Consider the following 25,822-nt stretch of genomic DNA (forward strand, 5'->3'; position numbering starts at 1 on the left):
GCCTTGACGTTTTGATTATTTTTTCTTTTACTTAAAAATTTTTGTGAGTTCTTCAAGCGTGAAGAACTGTTGGTATTTGGCAGAATAACGTGAGAGAGATGGAGAACGTGAGAGAGAGAGTTAAGAAGCGTGAGAGAGAGATAACTATTAGGATTAGGAGACTAATTTAAGAATTAGTCAAATAGAATTTAAAATAAATAAATACAAATCTAATTTATTTTAATTAATACGCGAAAGGACCATTATGCCCTTAAATACCTATTTATTCTTATTTACTTAATTAATATATATATATATATATATATATATATATATATATATATTTATTTATTTATTTATTTATTTTTGGATCGTTACACAAGCAACGATAGCACTAAAAAGCACCTTACAATCAATACCACCTTCTAGAAAGGGTGTAAAGTATAGAGAGGCCTCAACAAAATCAAGTAAAATAATTACAAGTCAGTTTTTATATGTATTATCCATACATATGAATTTTTCTGAACAACTTAATAATGTTTAATTAATGTCTCTATAATTTCCTTCTTGATCTGGACTGTTACTATATGCTATGTACATTTGTATGCTTAAATTTTTTTCACTATATTGACATTACTGATGATGAAAATTTAAAAAGGCGTTGACTTGAATTTTAAATTTAATTTAACACATTATAGTTATTATGATTTGAGCTTTTAAATTTATTTTTAAAAAATTAAAAGTGCTAAAAGAAATTTCTCTTATATTAGAAAAGGCTTGTTCAACATGCCTGTTTCATTGTTGTCAAGGGTATTTCTGTCTCTTCACTTGCCTATTAAAACTACGTGTCTTCCTCATGTACCATCAATTTACACCTCACTTTGTGTCTGTCTTCATCAACTCAGTGCATAGCAAGATTCTTCTTCAGCATTTCATCCAGGTATGACTCTTCCATGTTTTCATTGAGTTTTTTTTTAATCATCTTTCTTTTCCTCAAAATTGAAGTTTGACTATCAAATTTAGGTGTGTGAATATATCAAATTAGATCTAGGTGTGTGAAAATTTGCTTCTTTTTCCATGTTATTGATGTCCAATTTTCCTTGTGTTTTGGAAGTCCCAATAATTTTCATCTGTATGCGTTCAATTTTGGCTGGGTGATTATGATTTTCGTGTTTCATTTTGGATTTCTGTTTCAGATTTTTGTTGTGTTTTGTCACATGCAGTAATTAATTTGGGCTTTGAATTTTCTTTCTCAGAATTCTTTTGAACTTCCTCCGTTCATGTATGGGGTTTTCATCGGAATCAATTTCTTGGGTTTTTGTGTGTTTGGCTTGGAGTTTCTTCCTCTTATTGAATTGGCGTTTTCGTAGTTGATTTCGAGGATGCGGTTGAACATATTGTGCCCTCTCACATCTGGTAAAGCGATTTGAGAAGTAGTTAGCACCTCCCTTGAAAAGTCAAGTTTTTTTATTTATAGTAGTCTCTCTCAAATTTAAGGCAGGTAAAGCAGGTTAAATCTTTTCTCTTGCTATATTTGATAGTGTTAGTTGGAATATTGTTACTTGTGCGTTTTGACGTGGAGGACTTGTTATCCTTCTAAATCTATGATTTGTTCTTCTTTGTTTTATAGGCATAATTTGTGTTATAGTGTAAGTTACCGTTTGGGTTGAATGTTGTTAATTTGCTTTGTGGAATTTACAGAAAGTTGAATGTAAGGTCTCTTTTTAGTTAAATTTGACTATTGATTGATTTGATTCCACTCTGGAGTTTTATTCTCTCTATGTCCGTGTGATTTGGGGAGAAGGGTGATTACTTCCAAAGCTTTTGAAATTGATAAGCAAAATTTCCTATAAATAGCATGGGAGGACTAGCGCTTAGAGATCATCGAATAAATGGTATCTCAAATAAATACTGACACAGGGCCACTGCTTAGCGAAAATGTTTGTCAACTGATTTTGTGGAAACACAGAAAAAACTTGAAATGCCCATGGAAACCATGACATGTTATTAAAGTGCTTTATTCCCTTATTGTTATGTAGGACAAGAGTGTGGTTACTATTTGTTCCTTGACACTCATATTTCCATTGCAGTGTTGAAAACCGAATATCTCTATTACCTTTTTGTCTACGCTTTTGCAAATTCACATGGTTACACAATAGTATCATATGTTGAAGTTGAACTATAACATATGTTATTTGATAGATACAAATTATTAAAAATACTATAGCATACAGTGTGAAGTTAAGGATTTGCAGTTATTACTATTAATGTTTCAACTACAAGTATGTTCTTCTCTACCTGTCATTGCGATTTCTTTTTCTCTCCTTCCTCCTTTTATCTACTTGATTAGTAGCGATCCAGTCACTCTGTTCTGCTCCGTTTTGATTAATAGGAAATTTGGGGGTGTTTGAGGAGTTTAAGGGTATAAAGTTGTTGTCTTGTTACTGATGAAAAGAAAGATCAGTAGAAAAAGAACTGGAATACGTCATAGACAAAATAAGAAACTATTAATAGCAGGTATAAGTTAAATTAGGATCTTACGCTCTTTTGTAAATATACCTCTCATAGTTATATCTGAAGTTAAATGAATTGGAATTTGTGACCAGGAGTATGTCCCTGTCTACATGGGAAGTTCAATAAAATATTTCCAATACATTGCTTACTTTTGCAATGTGGATTAGACATTTCTTGATTTTTTGATTGGTAGTAATTCCGTAAATCAAGTAACGATAGTATTATCACAACCTAATACATACTTTTAGCAAGTGTCTCATTCTGTTTTAGTGTCTCACTTCAAACAGTACACACACCCAAACTGATGCCAAAGTTCTTTCCATTTTTTGAGTAACCAATATGATAAAATATTCAGGTGCTGCAGCCTTAAGTATCATAGTTTAGTTTTGCCCAAAGTCATATGCGGCCACTCAAACTTGTCCCGATTATTCATTTAGACACCTGAACTAGGACTTATATCTATTGAACACCTAAATTATCAAGAAATGTGCCTATTAAACACAAAACGCTGATGTGGCAAAGTAAGTGTATCTCACTGCTGCTGAGCGCGTGAATGCATTTTTTTATTTTTTTTAAATATTTATACCTACTTTGTTGACACTTGGCATGCATTGACTAAATATATATAAAAAAATTAATTTAATTAAGCATCAATCTTTTAAATCATAAAAAAAAAAAAAAAAAAACCCACACTCATCTTCCTTCAACCCACCATTTTAAAAACTTCAAATTTCTCTGCTTTTGTTATGATTTTTTTTTCATTTTTCGTAAACAAAACGTCTGCTGCATTTTCAAGAAGAAGAAAAACTGAAACATTTTGAGTTAAAAATTGACCAATATCTGTACTTTTTTATTTTCAATAACTCCAATTGAGCAACTATCACCATTCATAAACTTATTAGAAATGCTATAAAATATTTGATATAATTTTAATTTCTCTTTGTTGTCGATTTTAAAATAATTTATCAAGGTCGATTATATTTATAAAATCGGAATAGTCGTCAAAGGAATAACATATAATGAAGAAAATGAAAGAGAAAAGTATTTGGTGGATGAATTCGAAATGAGATGGGGTTAGGCATTTTTTTTTTGTTATGAAGAGGAATGGTGATTATGGAACAAGAGAGAAGAAGAAAAGAATAAGATGAAGAAAAAAGGGCAGTAAGTTAGATGGGATGGGGTTAGGTGGGGTGAGGGTGAGGGTGAGGGGAAAGATTTTTTTTTTAATTAATTTAATTTTTTATATATTATTAAAGGAAGGAAAATATTCTTTATTTTTTAAAATTAAATTAATGGGCCCATGTGCCACGTGTCGTAGTTCTATTCGTACTTTTTGTCAAGATAAAGAGCGTGCATTACACGCACAATATTTGTAAAGATAGTTGTTATTTTATGTTCAATAGATAAATACTTATTAATATTAAAGTGTCTAATAGGTAAGAGTCTCAGTTGAGGTGTCTAAATGAATTATGCGGACAACTTTAAGGGGCTATCGATGACTTAGGCCTTTAGTTTTCTTGAGGCTTGAGCTATTTCATTTGTTTTGCAACTGCTAACATGTTATTGATGTAATATATTGTTACATGTTATAATTTATTTATATCTTATATAATTATGGTTTGATGGGCCAAAAGAATTGGCTTTGATAAATTGTGATGTAGTGGAAAGAAAATTTAGATAGGTGTTGAGTTGGTTGCTTTTACATTTTATTTTAACTGTGATGTTCATCAAAGTAGTCACAGTGCATATATTAGTGTAGAAAGATAAAAGTAAAGCTAAAGTACATAATAACTCACTCTTGTCTTGGCCATTCAATTAGTAAAAAATTATGCACTTAAGTACAATATTAGTGTACAGTTAGTTGTTAAGAAGTAGTACGTGTACTATAGTAATAGGTTATGCCTAAATAATTCAATAGAACTTCCAGAGATGGGAGTAGCACAAAGAAATGAAGCAACTCAAAATGTGAAGAAGATTTTTTTCTTGTTCATTCTTTGAACTGTTTTGTTGAACGGGAATAAAAAATGTTTTGAAATCAACGTCTTTCTTGTTCATTCTTTTTATCGAGAATTTAACGTTGAACGGTTGAGACCAATACAACCCTTAAGTAAAGTAGTAAATTAGATTTAGACATTATCCGAAATTCACTGATAATAAGTTTAGCATTGTGAATTGACACAATTCTAAATAGCTTGTTCGACTTGTAACAATGATGGTCATAAACAAACAATCTTCTGTTAGAGCAGAACACGACAACACAAGTAATGAAATAAAAACCATGCTTTAAATATACCTAATCAATACATTGAATATCTAAAGCAGTAGATGCCCAAATAGAAATTATCCCTTGTATGTTCTTTGATAATGGAGGCTAGAGAATTCTGTGTTTCAATGATCTTTTTTTAAATAAAGTTAATCCTTTGTTGTTTCAAAAATTGAATCATTTGACCTTCATCACCTTGATCTTTCCTTGTATGATTTTTTTTTGGATTGATGTCAACTATGAATCTCACTTGTTTGTATGAAGCCCACAAAAGTTTGTCTCCACTAGATTCAAAAGCTTCTTTACTTTCTTTTGTTTAATGTTGTTACTCTTTTGCTTTCGGTGGGAAAAGTTTTTCCTCAAAATAGTTGTTTGGAAAATCATGGCAATGAAAGATTTACTTGATGCTTTTTAATTGGCTATCCCATGTTCTTGTGCCACTACTCTCTAGCAATTCAGAAATGTTATAGGCTTTAATTTAATGACCTTTTCATTTTTATCCCCAATTTTCTTCCATGTCTTCATAACATTATGAGAACAACCCTTTGTTGCCTTTTCATACTATCCCCAATTTTCTTCCATTTACTTTAGCTTTCGCTATTCAATAATCTCTGTCTTTGTGGGTCTCGCAGTGTTAAGGTTAGTGTTATCTCTTTGCTTGTATTTTGCGTTCTTTTGTTTGTGATGGTGTCAATTAGCTTTTTAATCTCTTCTCTGTTTGGTTTCTCAAATCATTAGTTTATTAATTGTACTAGAAGTAACAATAGTATTATCACAATATAATACATACTTTTGGTGAGTGTCTCATTCCGTTTTAGTGTCTCATTTCAAAGACCACACATACCCAAACTGATGCCATAGTTTTTTTTCTTTTGAGTAACCAATATGCTAAAATATTCAAGTGTTGCAACATTAAGTATCATAGTTTAGTTCTCTTAAGCTGCTTAGTTGGTTTTGCAATTGTTAACATATTATTGATGTAAGGAGTTGTAATAGGTTATAGATTACTTATATCTTATAATTATGATTGACTTAATGTATGTTGTATCAAGATGCAAATAGATGTCCTTTTATGTTTCTTTTGATGCACCAAAAAATTCCAGCTTGTATAGGAAATTGTGTGGAGGTGTTGTTACATAGTTGTTGTTCTAACAAAATATTTGTTTTGAACTGAATTTCACTTGCTTTGAGGGGACATCCTATTATTTTCAAGTCACTTTCCAAGAATATACTGCAAGTAAATGATGACTATGAAAATTGTCAGGTACTTAGATCTTGCATCACTTCCACATTTACTCCTCCCAATAACTACACACTAAATTCATTTTCCCTCTTATTTCACAGATACTTTTTGGTGCTGAAAACCAATCAAAATGCAACAGTCATAATGCAACATTTTGTTGAATATTGTACAATGTATATATCCATCAGTGCGGATACGCTTTGAACAAGAAAAAGTATACGATACGAGCGAGAAGAAAGATAGTGAATTAGATAGAGTTACCTACAGAAAGTCAGACAAACTATGGATCACACAAATGTTGTTTGCCTAAAGCACTGCTTCTATTCAACTACGAGTACAAATGAACTTTTTCTCAATTTAGTCATGGAATATGTTCCAGAAACTATGTATAGAGTGCTAAAGCATTATAGCAATATGAACCAGAGAATGCCACTCATCTATGTTAAGCTTTACACCTATCAAATGAGTGAAATGCTTTCCTGAGTGGTATTTTTTGTTTCCTTAGTTTGAACAATACAAAGTGGTATTATTGTTCCCTAAGCTTTGAGCCATACTAAGATTTAGACGTAGTCAGGTATTTAGAGGGCTGGCTTACATGCATACTCTTTCTGGCGTATGCCACAAGGACTTGAAGCCTCAGAATGTTTTGGTAATGCATCTTTCAAGCTGCTAATTTTGCATAGCAAATTATGGCTTTTTTCCCCTTATGTCATTGTTTGCTGTCACAGGTAGACCCTCTAACTCACCAAGTAAAGATTTGCGATTTTGGAAGCGCGAAAGTACTGGTAAGTGTTAATCATAAGAGTTTCTGTGGCTATTATCATTTTCGTACTAAAGATTATGGATTTGATCCCTGTCTTCCTGAGATGTGTTCACTGTTTTTAATTCAAACTTGGTCAGTAATAATTCTGACTTAGTAGGCGGGTCTTTTGGCCTGATTTTTTTTATTAATGTTTGTGTCAACTGTAAATTGATCCTTTCTAGATGTCCAGGATATTTTGACTTCTTCGTACATTTGTTCTTGAATACCAGATAACACATGTAGTTAAATACTTATTGTTGAAATATTTCTGAGGCCATGGTAATTCTCTTAGGATAAGATCCTGTTAGCCATGATTTTGTGATTGGTCAGATTCTGTAGTCACCTGTTTATTGATCTTGTTGTCGCTTTCAGGTGTTGTGTTTAATGTAAGTTGAGTCTGACCATGTTGGAGTTAGATGATGTTTGCTATTTAACCATGGTGCAGTTCTATAATTCTATGTTACCTCCCTTAGCATACTTTCTCAAAAAAAGTTACCTCCCTTAGCATATCCCATGAACTGAAAAATTCATAATGTAATTTTTTTCTTTTTTCTTGGGAGGACAGATATGTGAAAATTTATAATCACGCCATGAATACCTTTGATGGGATTTTCACCTTTTCAGTGACTTTAAATAAGAAAGCAATAGGTTTCCACTTTCCATGACTGTGAATTCATTATCTTAATTTTGACTATTGCAAGCTTATGGTGTAGACTATGTCATTTCAAAAAAGCTTCCTTTGTGTGAGAATTACTCGATTTTAAGGTTGTAGTTGGTTCTTATATTTATGGAAGTACCATATATTTTCAGGTTAAAGGAGAAGCAAACATCTCATACATCTGCTCGCGGTTTTATCGGGCTCCTGAACTCATATTTGGTGCAACAGAGTATACTACTTCAATTGATATCTGGTCAGCTGGCTGTGTCCTTGCTGAGCTTCTTCTTGTGGTGATCTAGAATCTTATAGCTTACGTACTGTCCATGGAATCTCTGCGGACTTTTTTGGTGCACTTTTCCAGTTTCTAACCAATTTTTGTAATCTTCTTGCAGCCATTGTTCCCTAGAGAAAATGATGTGGACCAACTTGTTGAGATAATCAAGGTGCTGTGTGATAAATTCTTGTTTACTGATGCAAATATTGTAGCAGGTTTGCAGTGATCTAGACTTCTATAGCTTACTGATTCTTGTGTCATTTGCTTCATTTTATAGGTACTTGGAACACCGACAAGGGAGGAAATTCGCTGTATGAATCCAAACTATACTGATTTTAGGTTTCCACAAATCAAAGCACACCCTTGGCATAAGGTATGTTTTCACTTGACTTTAGTCGTACCTCGTGGACCAACAATTTGTTGTCTTGCTGCTCGCTGTGTGTATCATTCCTGTTGAATTTTGTACTGAGAGTTTATTTTCATTATTTTCTCTTTTCTTTGTAATTTTATTATCAAATATCTTAATTAATTGCTAAAGTAGTGACTCTATTGTTTGTGGTAAGAATATTGTTCTCAATAGATAAGCATAATTTATAAACATGTCTAGAAATTAGGGTCTGAACTTTTGTAAATCTTGTTCTATAGATTTGGGTGTCGTAAAAATTGAAGTTATGCAGATATGTTTCATTTTTTTCATGAAAGAAAACCTTTTAAGCCAAAAATGTCTTTCTGCTTTGGGATAAACATGTCTGCACCAGTATAGTACTTTCTCTTCACTCATTTCTTTCTGAATTTTTTAAATTTATTGCCTCCATTTTAATTGTTTGTCTTAGTTTGACTTGACACGACACATAACTTTTAAATCTTGTAGTCACAAACTAAAGATGTGTATAATGCACCTAACATGTCTGACAGAATGTTGGACATAAGAATTGCTAAATAGAAAAAAGTGATTATTTTTTAAGCAAACTAAAAGAAAATAAAATAAATAAATTGAAAAGGAAGTAAAAAATTAGCTAGACTTAAAAACTAGGATAAGCAGGGGATATATCTAAATATATGTCATGTGTGAATCCTTTGTCATGTTGAGCTTCACTGATCCTTTATGGCTTTTGTATATTTTGATAGTATGAATTGTTTTCCTCTATAACACTAACCAAAAGAGCTTTATTTATTATTTATCATATAGTTTTTTCATGTCATCATGATGTTTCATCAGATTTTGCTCTACTGTAAATTTCACTTGTAATAGTAAAGGGTGCCTTCTCTTGTTTTGTCTGCATACTGTTTGGATGGTTGGTATATATTGTTCAGCATACTGGTTGATTTACCATAAGCCACACTATCAAACCATATGTATAAAGCTGCAACACAGAGGTTATTATTTTGTTGTGTTCATTGATATGTAGGATATGAAAATAATTTTCTGAATCGCTATATGGTTATCTAAGATATTTCTTTTTCATACTTCCCTACAGAGACACAAACATTTGCTAACATATTCATGAAATATCAAAGTTAGCTTCACCCTTTTTTTCTTTTTAAGTAACTAGTTAGCATTATTATGAAGCTAAGAACCTCCTGCAAATGGATGTTTCTCAAGTCACAGAAAATTATACTACACTATTCGAATGGAATTCAAAGGCTGAAGATGGATTTGAATAAAGTGTTATACCCCAAAGCAAGATTTTCAGTTCCAAGCACGAATTTGAATTAGTCAAACTACTAATCAGAGACCACACAACGTTCACCAAGTGAGAAACCAAAACCAAATTGTCTAAACTTCCATTTTGGATCACAACCTGAAAGTTTTTTCTCCTTTTTTTAGTCCACATAGCAAGTCTACCTTTCTCACACAAAAGAATCATTTTATCTTAACTCCCCATAATTGAGTTTAATACCAGGTGAATATTTTGAATATAAATTAATAGCCTCCTACTTAGGTCTCATTTTAGTTGATGTATTTCATTAGATCATTTCACTGATTACAAGGAAAAGCATGTGTAATAAGACAAGGTAAAAAAAACATTATAGGCAGAGCCCCTATAAAGAAATATTGAACACCCTTTAGATCACTCCCTAAATTATGCAGCTATCTAATAAAGAACCTTTCATCAGAACAGCAAGTGATAAAGAAGGAAATACTCACTTCTAAAGCTGAAAAAAGGGTTCTTTTTCAACATTTAAGTAAGGTGAAAAACTTAAACCCCCCCTCCCCCCCTCCTCCCACCTTCTCACTCAAAAGTTCTCAAAAAATGTTAATTTGGCCCACAAGAAAAGCAGCAAAGAAGAAACATAAGCAAGTACAATTCTCCTACATTTTTAAACGCCCACCCCTAATTCAAGGCAGACATGTGAATACCAAAAGGTCCAAATGTTGCAGCTTTAGACAAGGCTCATTTGTCGATTTCTGTAATTGACATATGTCAGGAACTTCTAAGTTTATCAACCAGTCTGTACAAACTCTTTCAAATCGCTTCCTATAAACAGAAAAATACTCGAATGTAGTAGACCGTCTAAACTACCTCACAAAGGACTCGTGCATAGCATAATCTGTCAATATAGTTCTGCTTTTATCATCTTTTGTTAGTTTATGGTGCTGAATTATTTTCTTTCAGCTAGCTCTTCTGCTGCGTATTTTGTTCCCGTATTGACTTCTCAATTATTGTTTGTTTTGGATTCAACAGTTCAATTGTTTTGGTAGTATGAGTGTATAATTTTTAAATTACTATTGATGCAAAATATTGATCGGAAAAAAATTCATACAGCAACTCAACTAGGTGATCTGTAATCTGTATTATTGTGTACGAAGGACTTGTGTTACTTGTGTACAAAGACCCTTCTACATTTACTAAATATTTGAGATTTCATCACTTGAATTAGGCTACTTTGTGCTCTTTTATTTTTGAGGTTTCCTTAATTATATATGAACTAAGTATTCAACTTTGAACCAAAATATTTCTCTCTTTTTTCACAGGTACTTTTTGTTAGGGTGATAAGCGATAAAAATGTACCACTACATAAATGATACACATTCAATGCAAATAAATTAACCAGGAACTTATTTTATGCATTTAGCTCAAAAAATTTGTTTAATGTTGGGCCCGTACTTGTACGGGCCATCTCTACCTAGTAATAATAGAAGTACAAAATAATTATCTAATGAAAACGTTAAATCAAATAAAAATACTTGATTCTTTTTCAAATACACATATTGTCTATATAATAATGTTAATAGTCCGTGTAACTATTGTCTCAACCAAAAAAAGGTCTTTCAAAACTAAAATTGATTAAATCTTATTTAAGATCAACAATTTCTCAAGAGAAATAGAGTGAATTAGCTATATTATATTCAATTGAAAACGAATTAGTAAAACAAATCAATTAAATAAAATACTAACCAATGATTTCACATCTAAAAAAATATTTTTTTAATATAAAAATATTAAAACCTTTCTCTTGAATTTCGCTTCAGACCCACAATCTTGAGTCGATCCGTCCGCCTAATGTGCTGAGATGTTTCATCAACCTTATATAAATTCTATGAACCCTCTAACCCACAAAGAAACCTTCTTCTCAGATAATTGCCATAACAACTTAAATAAGAGGTTATGAAAAAAGAATTTGAACGTCATGTTTGCTTTTCCAACCAAGAATATATATATATATATATATATATATATATATTTAAAAAAAAACAAGAATATTTATATAATTTACATTTTTTTTTAAAAAAATGTGTATGCTTTTTAGTAAACAATATTATTAATGAACTACTCAATGTAATACAAAATTTAATATATACTTAATCTTACAAGACAATGATGGGTCAAGTAACTTGTGCGAAAACCCGGCCTTAGTTTGTTGACCATGTAGGCCCAAGCCCATCTATTTGTTGTGACGTAAGCCCAAACGTAAGCCCAAACAATTTCTAAGCCTAATACAACTCCTATTTAAGGTTTAGGGCATTTCTCTTCCTTGTTTCTATATAGACAATTGTTAAGCCGCAGATCAATTGCAGTGACGCCCCAATTGAATAGCTATGGGGAGAAGTAAGTTGCTTAGCTTAAATCCTTATTTATCAAATTTAATTTGTATTATTATAATGTATTGTTCCTCAGATCTGGAAAAAAAATTGAGCTTTTTACGCCATTGACGGATTCATTGGTATTTATATGATTGGATTTGTGTACCATGATTTATGTGAATATTGTTTTTTTTTAAAAAAAAAAGTTTGCTGCGTGAAGTCCTGTATAATTATTATGCGAATGTGGTGTTTATTTGACATCGAGTAGTTTTGTTATATGTTTGTTTGTTAGTGTATTTGATTGTAAAACTAGTTTGTTTGGAATTTGGATTATTTAATTGATTCTGTTAGATTTTTCTAGCTCTTAAATGTTTGGAATCAGCTCTTAAATGTTTGGAATTTGCCGTTCTATGTTAAGCTAATGGATTTGAGCTAATACATTAAAAATGATACCTGTCCTGGTAAAACGGGTAGCTTCAAGATTGAAGTATGTGGCATTTTCTGTAGTATTTTAGGCACATTTGCTCGCGAATCTAGTTTTTTTTGTTACCAACCAAGATACAAAGGATAAACATTGTCTTTGTAAGAATATTATTTGCTTGGAAAATGGAAGGAAGAGTTCCTCGTTTTGTGTCAGCGAAACATCTTTTCTTTATGTGTATGAGAATGGAAGTACTTACTAAAATTACGTATGAATTATGACTTGATAAGTTGTTTATGGTTTATCTAAGATAGGTGACGAGTAGAATTGTTAATATGTGTATGGAAAAGCATATTCGAGTTCTTGCACCACTAGTTGTATCCTGCTTAAGTTCCAGTCATGACATAGCTAGTCTAAGCATATGTTGTATTGTAATGATTTTTTATATTGCGCTCTGAGTCATTGTGCTTGTCTTCCCTAGCTCATTTTCATCTTTATGCCTTTGGTGTAATGGTTTGAATTATTTTTGACAGGACCTGCAAGATGTTATCGTCAGATTAAGAACAAGCCTTACCCAAAATCAAGGTTTTGCCGTGGTGTCCCTGATCCAAAGATCAGGATTTATGACGTGGGCATGAAGAAAAAGGGAGTTGATGAGTTCCCTTTCTGTGTGCATTTGGTCAGTTGGGAGAAGGAGAATGTCTCAAGTGAGGCACTTGAAGCTGCCCGTATTGCTTGCAACAAGTACATGACCAAGTCTGCCGGGAAAGATGCTTTTCACCTAAGGGTCAGGGTTCATCCATTCCATGTTTTGAGAATTAACAAGATGTTGTCGTGTGCTGGAGCTGATAGACTCCAAACTGGTATGAGGGGAGCTTTTGGTAAGCCCCAGGGTGTTTGTGCTCGTGTTGCAATTGGTCAGGTTCTTCTATCTGTTCGCTGCAAAGATGGAAACAGCAACCATGCTCAAGAGGCTCTCCGCCGTGCCAAATTCAAGTTTCCTGGACGTCAAAAGATCATTGTGAGCAGAAAGTGGTATGTATTCTATCAGAAGTTTCACTTTGTATTTTATGCTACTGATTTGTATGAGAACTTTGTACTTTTTCTATTAAAGGATTATCCTGCTGTGTAAAAAGTGCTTTTTTTCATTTAATTAGTTATTTTGTTTGTGAAGATTTTTTTATTCTAAAAGAACACCCTACAGTAAATTACACAAGTTTCTTCCTTCCAATGCCAGAAGTTGTCTTATTTCACTACGGAAAAATGAACTCTGGGCTTGTTTTCCATCCGAGACTCCTAAAGTTTCATGATATCTTGTTTTTTTTTTGTCTTCTCATTCCGCAATCTAGCCTACCCATTGAGGCTATCTTTGGTCATGCATTATTTTCGTTGTTTTAGATAGTTAGAAACTTGTCCTTGAATCTCACGTGTGCTACTTCAATTCAGGGGATTCACCAAGTTCAGCCGAACTGATTATCTGAAATACAAGTCAGAGAACCGTATTCTACCAGATGGTGTGAATGCAAAGGTTTGTCTATTCATATCCTTCTTTTTGCTTTGCTCGGCCTGTAGCTATTTGTAATTTTTGGTTGTGACAACTTCTTGTGTGGTGTTTTGCTTGTGCAGCTTCTTGGCAACCATGGTCGACTTGCTGCACGTCAACCTGGAAGGGCCTTCCTTACATCTGCTTAGGAAATTGAAGTGTCATAATCTTCTCAGAAATAGCACATTTAGTTTTCTAGTCTGTTGAATGGAACTTTGTTACTTGAATTTCTGTCTTTGCATGAACTTGATCAGTATCCAATTGAACAATTTTGAAATTATAATGTTCTGTATTTGAAATTTCTTGTATGATTAAGAGCTCGTATGTTTTGATGAATTGATACATAGTGACAGGTTGTAATAACATTCTTTAGTACCCCCTGCAACTAATTATTTCCGAGTATTTGGCTAGTATAACTGGAAACAAACCTATTTGTGGTGAAGACGTCCACTCCTGAGGATCTAGTTTGGTAAAATTAGTACGGAGAAGAGTTTCTTACTTTAACTGATATTTTTAGAAATATTACTCCCTCCGTAACTTTTTATTGTCCTCGTTTTACTTTTTAAGAATGAATGTTTTCTATAGAGAGAGTGCATCCGATTTAAACAGCAAAATGGTAAGTTAAAGACACTCGTCAAGTTTTGGCTGAGTTTGTTGTGCTCCTACTACCTCTTGGCAAGCTCCTCCAGTTGCAATTTTGTAATCATAAACTTAAGAACAAGTACGTGATTATTGTCCTTTGTCCTTTAATTTATCCCTATTTTAGAAGTTGTACAATTCTAATCCTCAAGATTTATAAAACATTAATTAATTGTCAAACGCACAGTAAAACTTTGGATTAAGGTTTTAAACACTATAATTATTTGAGGTACCACAGATATTTTACTTTGACCATTATTTTAAATTATAAACTATGTTACTTATAAGATTATATGAACTTTTCAAATATTCCAACTTTAATTTATAGCCCATCCTTTTGACATCATAAATCTACCTCATCTTTTGTAGCTTCTATGGTGCACGTATGGATCAGTGCATTAGTAAATCGACGTAAAACATAAGAAGGCTATCTAAAAACAGACTTTATATTATTTTATGTCAGTAGTGCTTCTTGCACCTTCTGGTGAATGTAATAGACAATGGTAAATGAAAAGGAGTAATGAACAGTAAGTCAAAAACCGAATGAAAATGTACTACTGCAAAGCTTATATATGAGATTAGCCATCCCACAGAATGCGGCATTAAAATGACTGAGAGTCTACAGACACACCCCTTCGAATGCGATACTTAAGCAGCTTAAATGGATAATTAGACTGCTCACGCTGCACTTTCTGAACGAACAAATAATGGAATCTAGAACGGTACAAACCAGCAGACGTTTGACAAACCAGCAGTACCATTAAAAACATATTAAAAAGAATTTTCATATTGAGTGTACAAGGTCAACCTCTAAAAATATTAGCTCATCTACTTTTACAGATCACTTATAGAACTCGAAGTCAGTGTCCGGCTTCTTCACATTGGTCCTGTAACCCTTTTCAAAGTCCTTGGGGAGTATGACATATCGATTCTTTCGCACTGCATGCATACCTGCTTCCTGACATATAGCTGCAATCTGTAGACATTGCAACATGTGCATCACAGTCGTGTTGGTCAAATTGACTCTTCAATTATAAAGATCATTCACATTTTAAAAATAGAAGGACCAAAGCAGATGAAGCAAAATAAAGAACTACTCTTAGTTGTAACAGTAGACATCAACATTTTGAATCAATAGTGAAGAATCCTGTTATCAGTCGAAAAAATAGATGAAGTATAAAGAGACAAACCTCAGCAGCACTAATTTTATCAGGGCGAGAAACATAATCTTCCAAGTCAACCTCGTCACCTAGGTTCATCTTAGCAGTACAGACCTGGCCAAAATCATCCAACTTTCAGATTTGAGGTTCATTGCGAAAAAATTGGAAATACTGGTACAATATAACATAATGAGTGAGAGGCAGAATTCAGAAGCCAATCTATCATAACTTCCTTCAATATTATTCCAATCTTAATTTCTTTATGTTTGCTAATGGGAAATAGGGTTGAAGAAGGTCCTGAGGCAAAATCTTCCAAATTCTACCTGAAAAACAAGCCTCTTTTGACGCCTATCAGGCAAAGGAAATTCAATCTTCCGATCAAGCCTTCCAGGACGCAGAAGTGCAGGGTCCAAAGTATCAGCTCTGTTAGTTGCCATGATAACTTTCACATTCACTGTCTGGTCAAATCCGTCCATCTGCATAAGACATACCAAAAGGAAACCTCGTGAACAATGCAAAAACTGTAAATTCTTATGGGATTACTTCAGGAATTTGTAGAAGCCTACCTGATTAAGCAACTCCATCAAGATACGCTGGACCTCCCTATCAGCTCCAGTTTGAGCATCAAACCTCGCAGTGGCAATTGCATCTACCTCATCAATAAATATAATGGCAGGAGCATTTTCTTTGGCAAGACGGAACACATCACGAACCATTCGTGGACCCTGAACAGTCAGATAATAAAAGGTGAAAGTTAACTTTGAGCAATAGAAACAAATGCAGTCTTGCCATCATTTTTTGGACAAACTTGACCAGTCCTAACTAAGAAATAAAAGATATCTCCAGACAAACAAGTTTGGCTCCGAGAATTGCAATTTGAACTGAAGTTGCATCTTAGATAAAAGAGTTGTGGAGAACATGCAGCAACAAGAAAGATGGTTTGTCTTAAACTTCTCAAAAAGAAAAAAAGGCTTAATGGCTTCTCGGTTAACTACTAAGTATCGACGAGTAGTTCTCCTATATGGCTTTCTAATTTTAAGGATGGATCGTGCACATTATGTTGACCAGTCAACACAACGGAAATAGGAGATTCTGTGTTCTGTATCTTTACTGATCAATATCTTTCTTGTCGAGGTATTTACTGATGTAGATTCGTAGGGTCTTCTTTGACAATGTCTATAAGATGCAAGAGGAGTTTAAACGAGTATCCAGCTCGGTGCCAGATGTGTGAACAAAAGTTTGGAGTTCCTGCAGAAGAATGCAATGCTATACGCAGTATTCATGGTATTACTCAGGGTTATCCATCTTTTTGGTACTTTCAGTTGCACCTTTGCTAAAAAGTCTTATTACAGTGACAAGTTGGAACTGTGGTAGTAGCCTAACATAGTGAGACACAAACAGAGGCAATAAGCCATACGATGAAATTAAAGAAATTGAAAAGGTTTTGAGACAATGGGCAATCTTTACCACGATTCACGAGAGGTCTCGAGTCAAACCCTATGGAACTATAGTAGAGAAAAATTCCAGCCTCTAAACAAGAGAATGCAGATAGCAGTGAGTGTGTTATTTTTAGTTTTCATGGTGCCTTCTAGCAATGTTTCCATTCCGTTTACAACCATCAAATTTCCAACAATTGGCTCCACATGTTCACCCAACAAAGATAAAGAATTCAGCGTTCAATTATACTTTCATGGAAATGCAAATTTAAACAAAGACATTTGATGTAGCGGGAGAGGGTATATTTTCTAATGGTGCTTTTTAGCTTCTAAATCAGTAATTTTCTTTTAATAAGGTAAAATGTAATCTTTAATTAATTTTTTACACAAATTAATAGCCTAATCTTTGATGTCGATAAAAAAAAAAGTGAATTACAGCAAATAGAATTATATCATACAGTTTGCGGTAGAAGTAATATTCATTAATTAATAATTACCTTATTATTGCACAAACAATAGCTACTAATGATGAAATTAAAAAATAAAAGAAACTGAGATAATACACCAATTCCTTTTATCTTCCAAATTTCTTTCTATACAATAGAAAGGAAGACCTCAAAAAAAGAAATTGCATTTCAAACAACGCTGTGCAAATAGTCTGAATCATCAACAATAGGTGTGATTAGTACGTAGTAACAACACATTGATGCATAACAAAAAATGCTCATGGTATTTCATTACTTCAATGCATACCTCACCCAAGTACTTCTGAACAAATTCTGAGCCAACCACCCTTATGAAGGCAGCAGTAGTGTGATGAGCAACAGCCTTTGCAAGCATAGTTTTCCCAGTACCTGGTGGACCATAAAGCAAGACACCACGGGGAGGGTCTATACCAATCTGCTTGTACAACTCATGATGAGTCAAAGGTAACTCAACAGCCTCACGAATTTCCTGCTTTTGAATGTCACATCCTCCAATATCCTGGTGTGAGGAAAAAACGAGATTAAGATAAAGTAAGAATATAAAGGAAGGCACATTAACAGCCCTATATATATCAGACGTCCACTTGCTTGCCTGTAGCTGTAATGTGACGCATATACAAGCTTATATAAAAGGCATTTATATTAGGATAAGAACATAATGCCTTTTCCTCATTAGTGTTCTGACTTCTGATTATAGAATTAGATGCATTCTTTACTAATACCCAGTACCTCACTAATGTTTCACGATTTTGAAGAAAAATAATGGAGAGTAGTCTACGAGTTGTGCACTCCACACCCATGTTCCTTTTATGAATAGATAAGTGGATTCAGATCACCAAATTGTGATTCGTCAGTTAATTACAAAATCAGTTCAATCATTTGCAAACCTATTTCCTACTTCCCCACAATACAACAAGGGCTGCATACCAAAAGTAAACCACAATATCCATATTCATCCAGGATACAACATTTATGGAGCACCGGATATCCAAAGACACCAATAACCACACTTTGTTATCCTGATTCTTCTGAGAACATGTCATGCTTGTTGTATCACCCGTTTTTCTAGCCACAATTTTAAGGCAACATATGCTTCCTTCTGCAACCAGTGAACAAGATTTTCCAATTTCCTTCTCACTTGATGTGGTTGATAGAAGTGCTGCACACATTACAACTACTCTAAGGACTAGAGTATAGGTACTAATTGCCACTTAGCTGCCTTTTAGAAGCCAATAATAGGATTTTGAATAAGGCCAGGGGAAAGTGATGGCTGCAGGTGTACTTATCTTTCACGGAGAGGCTGATAGGAACAGAGGTTAAATAAGAATATATAACGCAATGTGATTGTATGAGTATGCGACCACTGAATTGATTGATTAGAGAGAAATAATCTCCCCAATGAGTTCATATGATTTTTAAAAAGGAGTTTCTTCTCTTGGTTTTAAAATTACTATTGAAAATATTGTCATTCTGTCACAAAACGTGTTCAGAAATCTAGGATAACCATATAAGAAGAAATGAGGCATTCTAACATTACATTGAGACTTGAAAGCAGCATTCACCTTCTAATTTAACTCGCTAAATAATTAGGATTATATACAAGCACTTTGCTTCCTAATCTACGTAAGTTCTTGGTGGTGACACCTTGACTAATTAATCTTCATTCTACTAAGGTTGTTCAAGCTCTTAGTGAGCCTATCATAAAAATCAATTCTTGGGATTCATTAATTAATAAAGGCAATGAACTTTAGGAGTAACGGGAAAGCCTGCATTCATCTAATGAAGTCTACACTAGCTGATAGCAAAATCAGAATCTAGAACTCATAATCACTATGAAGTAAAACCTAACGCAAGAGTTCCACAAGTCATTAGCTCACACTACAAACTCTAATGAACCAATTAAGGAAACCAAATGGCAAAATTAACCAATAAACCCTAAGAAATAAGAAACATATCAGACAGAAATATTACAACCCTAATAAGCAGTAACATATAAACCCTAATCAGTGTATTCAACCAATAACTAACACAATTCAGAAATAATAGACTTACGTTGTAGGTAACATCAGGCTTCTCTGATTGGCTTAGCAGCGAAATACTCGAGTCAGCCTCAGGAGGCAAAACATCAACTAGAGCATTCGAGTGACGATGTAAAGCCACAGAAGCCGAAGGCTTAAGTAGCTCCCGATTAATCGTGCTGAGTATCCTCACGTAGTAATTAGATCCCGTCGTTGAACCAACTATGGCGTTATTCTGGTCAATCATCTCCATGAACTGGCCAATTACTAACGGCACCGACTGGATCCGTTTTACCTCTTCCTGTGCCCGTAAATGTTCACGGCGGAGATTCTTCAGTTCGTCCTTCACGTATTCCTCTTGGATCTCGATGAACTCCAGCTGCCGTTGTAGAGATTTCAGGCGAGCGTAGAGGTCGTCTTCGCCGTTTTCGGAAGGAACGTCGTGTGACGATAAGTCGGGTCGAGTTGCAGGCAGCTCCGGTGAGGGTTTTGGATCGAGAACCATGGCTGCTGCCATTGTTGGAAGTGGATAAAAATTACGGCAGTTGATACACACAAAGGAGAAGGTGAGAATGGCGTGCGAAAGAAGAAAGCTTGATAAGCCCGATGAAAGCAGAGAACGAATCGGGTATAGAGCTACCAGTTTGTAATCGTTGGATGACTCGGGTCAAGTTTTTGGAAAAGGAGACTCATGTGATATCATAATGGGCTGGGTCAATTCAAGCTAATTAAACTCTAATGGTTAAAGAGTTAAATGGGTTAGGACATATTGATTAATTAAGGGAAAATTGTTTATAATAATAAATTAAAAATCTAAAATAAATAAAGTAATTATGGTTTGATTTAATTATGCTCCATAATAAATGTTAGCCAAAGTTTGTCAGACGCCTCTCTTCCAAAAATCTCGCTCGTCACTTTTCCATTCTCGCTCGCCACACTCCCTCTGCTCGCCCCTCTTGCTTTATACACAGAAGTGTATAAATTTTGTTTCTGTTTTGTATAAAGCGAGACAAAATTGTATATACACATGCAAAAACATATATCTTCGTGTTATACACTTAATTATACAATTTACAAACATTTTACTTCAATTCAATTGTAGACAAACGCAAATTTTATACAAATATTGCAAAGAAAAAGGTCAACGAATTATACAATTGTGAATTATACAATTGCAGTGAAATACAATTTTCTCTAGCTTTATATAACAGAAGTGTATATATTGTGTTTCTATTTTCGTATAAAGCGAGAGAAAAACATATATCTTATTGCTATACACTTATAATTATGCAATATACATACATTTTAATTCGGTTCAATTATATGCAAAGCAAATTTTATAATAATATTGCAGCGAAATAGGCAGCGAATTATACAATTGTAGTTAAATAGGATAGCGAATTATACAATTGCAGCGAAATAGGCCAGCGAATTATACAATTTAGGTCAGCGAATTATACAATTTTATGTTTGCTATGGAGCGCAATTATGCAAACTTTGTTATAGCATACAAATATGAATTTTTTGTTTGTTATATGTGAAAGTTGCCCATTAATTAAAGAGTCAATAAAATAGCGGTCTAATCAAGTCCTAAGCAGCCCAAGGTTTGACCCGTCAACCCAAAAATGAATAATATTATGGGAAAAGGGTATGATATACCCCTCAACTTTGTCATTTGAAACTGATATACCCCTCGTTATGAAAGTGGCTCATATATACCCTTACCGTTATACAAATGGTTCACATATACCTCTGCCGTTACAAAATGAGCTCATATATACCCTTCATTTAACGAAAGTGAAAAAATTACTTTTAAATTTATAATTTTACTTTAATTTTAAAAAAAAATATATTTAGGGGCATATATGATTCTTTTTTCAAAGTTCAAGGTATATTTCAAATTTTTTTAATACATAAATTATTTTTTTGACTTATTTATTATAATTATTTGAGTTTATTATTCTTGTTTTTTTTCTTTCATTCCTTAGTGTAAAGAAAAAATATTTAAAACTATTTTTTATGTCTATATTGTAATTTAATTTTTGTATTCGAAGAAAAGAAATGGTCATCTACAATAAGTTTTACAAGAATATTAGTGAAACTTTAATAAATTTGATAATCAAAAATAATAATTCTAAATTATTCATTAAAATAAAAAAATAATGTTTGACGAGGATTAATTCTACTCATATGGGATTATATTTTTTAGAAAAAAAATAAAAAATTAGATTAAAATATTATTATTTTCATTTTCCGTTAGGAAAACGATATATGTGAGTCATTTGTTTATAAGTAGGGGTATATATGAGCCACTTTCATAACAAGGGGTATATCAGTTCCAAATGACAAAGTTGGGGGTACATCAGACCCTTTTCCCTAATATTATTGAGGAAAAGCTTAAAATTGTCGCTCATCTTTGGGTTAAGATTGAAAGTGATCCTTAAATTTTCATATAGAGCACTAATAGTTTCTCGTGTTTGCAATATTGGTGCACTTTTGGTCCTTCCCAAAACTTTGCCTATTTTTTAACATTAATTTTTGTCCAAAATTTAATATAAGGAATGTTCAATCGTTTTTTAACATATTTAATAGAATAATAACTTTATCTGAGAGAAATGATAAGAAAAACACTTTTTTCTATTCACGGAAAATAAGAAAAAATTGTACTATTGCACGTGAAATTATCGTGATGAACCTCTCGACTTTACCTGTAATATGATTTCTACTAAACAAAACAAAGTGTTATTCTTCTCACATTCTTTGATATGAAGTTATTATTTCTGCTAAATATATAAATGACTATTGAACACCCCATACGTATGGATAAAATCAATGCAAAAAAATAGGTAAAATTTTGGAGATTGACAAAAAATGTACCAATATTGCAAACAAGAGGGACTATTAGTACTATATGTGAAAACTCAATGATTACTTTGAGCCTTAGCCCAAAGAAGATGGACTATTTTGATTCTTTCCTCAATATTACTCTCTTAGAAAGAGTATCGAATGTTGACGTCTATGAACACGACATTAATTCATACAAAAATTCATTTATAAATACACACTTCGGTGAATACTTGCAAAAATACATCTATGAATCACACTTTGGTGAATACTTACAAAAATACATAAAGCCAACGTAAGATTTAGCGGATAAATGTTGATCGTTCCATCATTTCTTCCACAAAAAAATAGTTGGTTTAAAAGATTTCCATCAACACAAAGCAGCCTAAATACTTAATAAATCTAAATTTCTAAATATTACATGACTCATTAATTAACGTTTTACAACTCAATTTCTACTTCCACCATAGATCACATTTGAATCAACATGTGATATTATTTCCTTAAGAAATTCATCATCTACATTTCACCACGAAAGATGATATTATGAAATATTTTTAATTTTAAAATATTTATTCATAAAACCTTTACAAATAAATCACCATTAAAAATATATAAAAAAATATTTTAAAAAATTAATAGCCCACGGGCTGGCCTCTAGGCAAAGGGTTGGGCCTACTAGAGTTGAGTTGTGCCGACCTCGCGGGCCAAGCTCATTTTGACGGTTCTAGGTGTATTCATATTAAAACTCGATTATTTCAAACATATGTTGTGGACTTTATTCGAGTGGAAGCATTATTTTTTGAAAAAATGATAGAAATCCTATCTCTAAGTTCTGTTATTATCATTATCCCCTGTTAGTTTTTCAAATTTTCAAAATCCCTCATTTTTCGCGCATCAGATTAATGTATCAATGCATCAAATTAGTATATGTCGCGCATTAGATTAGTGTATCAGGTATAAAATATACACCAGATTAGTATATTATGTATAAAAAGTAATGTATCTTATTTAACGATGAATGTATCTCGCGCATCAGATTAATGTATCAGCGCTTATACTATTATATCAATTTGAGTCAGTTTGAGAGATTTATGTATGTGATTTATGTCCTTTGATATTCTTTTGGGGAAAAATAAATATACCCCTCAACTATCGTAAATGGTATGCAGATACAATTCATCATACTTTAGGGACATTAGTATTCATGCAGTCCAAAAACTAAAGTGTATATGTCATTCATTCTAACGGAAGACTAAATAGGGACATGTGGCACAATCTTATCCATCGATCCGATGTCGAGTCGGTGGATAAGATTATGACACGTGTATGACCGTTAGTATAAAAGATATATATACTTTAGTTTTTGGAAGACATGGGCACCAATATCTATAAAGTATGACGAATAATATCTATACCATTTATGATAGTTCAGAAGTATATTTGTCTTTTTACCTTTTTTTTTTTATATATATAGTGCTTAAATTTAATATTTCTTAAGAAGCACTTTCATCCATTGCACCATGTTTTTTGATATTTTTTTACGATATTTTTTTTTTAAAAAAAATTGTATCAATAAAATTTGTAATAGAGTAATAACTATTCTTTTGACTTTTATTAAAGATCACAAATACGTTCTAAAGAATATTGATATGTCTTTGTTAGAAATTTTTTCCCTCATTGTTGTTTCCGGGTAAATTTTTTGTTGCCCATATTCTTAGTTTATTTTTTAATTTTTTCACTAATTGTTTAAAAAAAAGTTGGAAATAATACTACATATCAAACAATTGTATCTCTCTTTTTATAATAAAAATTGATGTAATATATCATGAATATAATAAATTACCGTAGAAATAAAATGAATAAAAATTTTTTTTAGGTTGAGACGTGGATATTTCGTTTTCTTTAAGAACATTTAAATCCACTGCGACATAATTTACAATGATTTAGCAATAACACTCTTGACTTGTCCCTCCAGGATACAACAACTCATCAACATTGTACAACTCAAACAGCTTTGGATTAGTCGAAGAGTACAAAACTCCATAAAAAAATATATTCTTTCAACATATAATTATTTGCTATCTTTTAAATAGTGAGTATAGTTGAAGATTTAGAATATTATTCTTCGTCTCTCGCTTTCACTTTACTAACTCAGTTTATACACCATACAACTCTTCTCATCTCTTCATACACTCTTTCACATGTCTTTTGTTATTTACAATCCAAAAATAGGCCATTATTTATAGGTAATAATTATTTGTTGTGATAAATAAAGAGATAATTGGTGAAATGATGAGTTGGTGGTTACAAGTATTATAACAACTAATGATCACATTCTTACACAATTAATAAGAGTAATGAGGCAAAAATATAATGTCCACTCACTAAACATAATATGATATATGATATTTTTTTAACTTTTTTTGGGTAAAATATGAAAAGCTTACCATAACCAATAAAGCAACAATACACACTAAAGAGCACCTAACAATTAATACTATTTTCTAGGAAGGGTTAGAGGCCATAACAACATCAAAGCAAACTAATTACAAGTCAACTTTTGTATGTATCCTCGACACCTATGAGCTTTCAACTTAATAATGTGTAATCTTTCTACAATTTCCTTCTTAAGACTATCACTATGTGTCTGTGCATTTGTATGCTTTAAATTTTTTCAACATATAGCTTGAATCAGTCACACTTAGCAAATAAATTTTTGTAGTTTCAACTGGAATATGCATATAACTAACTTTTTCTTTGCCAATAATCTTTTTTGTTCATTTAACCACAAGATAAACCTGTGTTTAGGTTGAGCATTGATAATTTATACTAGTTTAGCATGTTTTCTTTGATACAATTATTTTTTCTTCTATATACTAGCTATCAAGACTCTCTACATTCCTAGCCACTAAAATCACTGATTAGGGCTTCATATTTTTAGGGCGTATTATTCTTTTAAAAAAATACTTATCAATGTTTCTTTTTTTTTTTTTTATAAAAAAAGTATATATACCATGAGTGTTAGGATTTTATTACTGAAATTTCAAATAAGAGGAATATAGAACCTGAATTTTGTAAATAACAATTTGATGAAAATATTGATAACGAAATTATAAAGTCCCTTGAAATTGATCATATTATATGGCAAATTAAAATCACTAGATGATGAAAAATTTGAAAGACATTAACTTTTAACCTTAAACTTTATTTAACACATTATAGTTATCATGATATTGAGCGTTTAGATTTATTTTTTTAAATTAAAAGTGTTAAGAGAAATAATAATACAAGCAGAAGATAATTATTTAATGAAGATATTAAGTCAAATAAAAAGACTTGATTCTTTTATAAATACACATATTACCTATATAATAATGTTAATAGTTCGTGTAACTGTTGCCTTAACCAAAGAAGTTTTTTGAAACTATAAATGATCAAATCTTATTTAAGATCAATAATATCTCAAGAGATTCAATGAATTAGCTATACTATCCAATTGAAAAGAAATTATTA

At 32.4% G+C, this 25,822-nt stretch overlaps 3 protein-coding genes across 4 annotated transcripts; 2 read left to right on the forward strand and 1 right to left on the reverse strand.

Annotated features, from left to right (window-relative positions):
* Window positions 1-858: 858 nt before the first annotated feature.
* LOC101266734 (shaggy-related protein kinase eta-like) lies at window positions 859-11,363 on the forward strand. Of its 2 annotated transcripts, none has more exons than XM_069298856.1 (8): window positions 859-919; window positions 1,236-6,020; window positions 6,101-6,648; window positions 6,728-6,784; window positions 7,612-7,749; window positions 7,852-7,902; window positions 8,011-8,106; window positions 10,711-11,363. In XM_069298856.1, the coding sequence occupies exons 3-8, from the start codon at window positions 6,595-6,597 to the stop codon at window positions 10,759-10,761; spliced, it is 447 nt and encodes a 148-aa protein (XP_069154957.1). In that variant the 5' UTR covers window positions 859-919; window positions 1,236-6,020; window positions 6,101-6,594; the 3' UTR covers window positions 10,762-11,363. The 2 variants fall into 2 exon arrangements, with proteins under 2 accessions (XP_069154957.1, XP_069154958.1); XM_069298857.1 differs by having other exon boundaries at window positions 1,236-1,395.
* Window positions 11,364-11,577: 214 nt separating this feature from the next.
* LOC101264022 (large ribosomal subunit protein uL16) lies at window positions 11,578-14,087 on the forward strand. Its single transcript, XM_004242412.5, has 4 exons — window positions 11,578-11,785; window positions 12,715-13,216; window positions 13,628-13,709; window positions 13,808-14,087. The coding sequence occupies exons 1-4, from the start codon at window positions 11,776-11,778 to the stop codon at window positions 13,871-13,873; spliced, it is 660 nt and encodes a 219-aa protein (XP_004242460.1). The 5' UTR covers window positions 11,578-11,775; the 3' UTR covers window positions 13,874-14,087.
* Window positions 14,088-15,102: 1,015 nt separating this feature from the next.
* On the reverse strand, window positions 15,103-20,188 carry LOC101261929 (26S proteasome regulatory subunit 6B homolog). Its single transcript, XM_004242405.5, has 6 exons — window positions 19,497-20,188; window positions 17,713-17,943; window positions 16,090-16,248; window positions 15,847-15,999; window positions 15,554-15,637; window positions 15,103-15,339 (listed from the first exon to the last, which is right to left on the reverse strand). The coding sequence occupies exons 1-6, from the start codon at window positions 19,977-19,979 to the stop codon at window positions 15,205-15,207; spliced, it is 1,245 nt and encodes a 414-aa protein (XP_004242453.1). The 5' UTR covers window positions 19,980-20,188; the 3' UTR covers window positions 15,103-15,204.
* Between the last annotated feature and the right edge of the window lie 5,634 nt (window positions 20,189-25,822).

This window comes from Solanum lycopersicum, chromosome 6, assembly GCF_036512215.1.
Source record: "Solanum lycopersicum chromosome 6, SLM_r2.1".
In the NCBI taxonomy this organism is placed as follows: Eukaryota; Viridiplantae; Streptophyta; class Magnoliopsida; order Solanales; family Solanaceae; genus Solanum; species Solanum lycopersicum.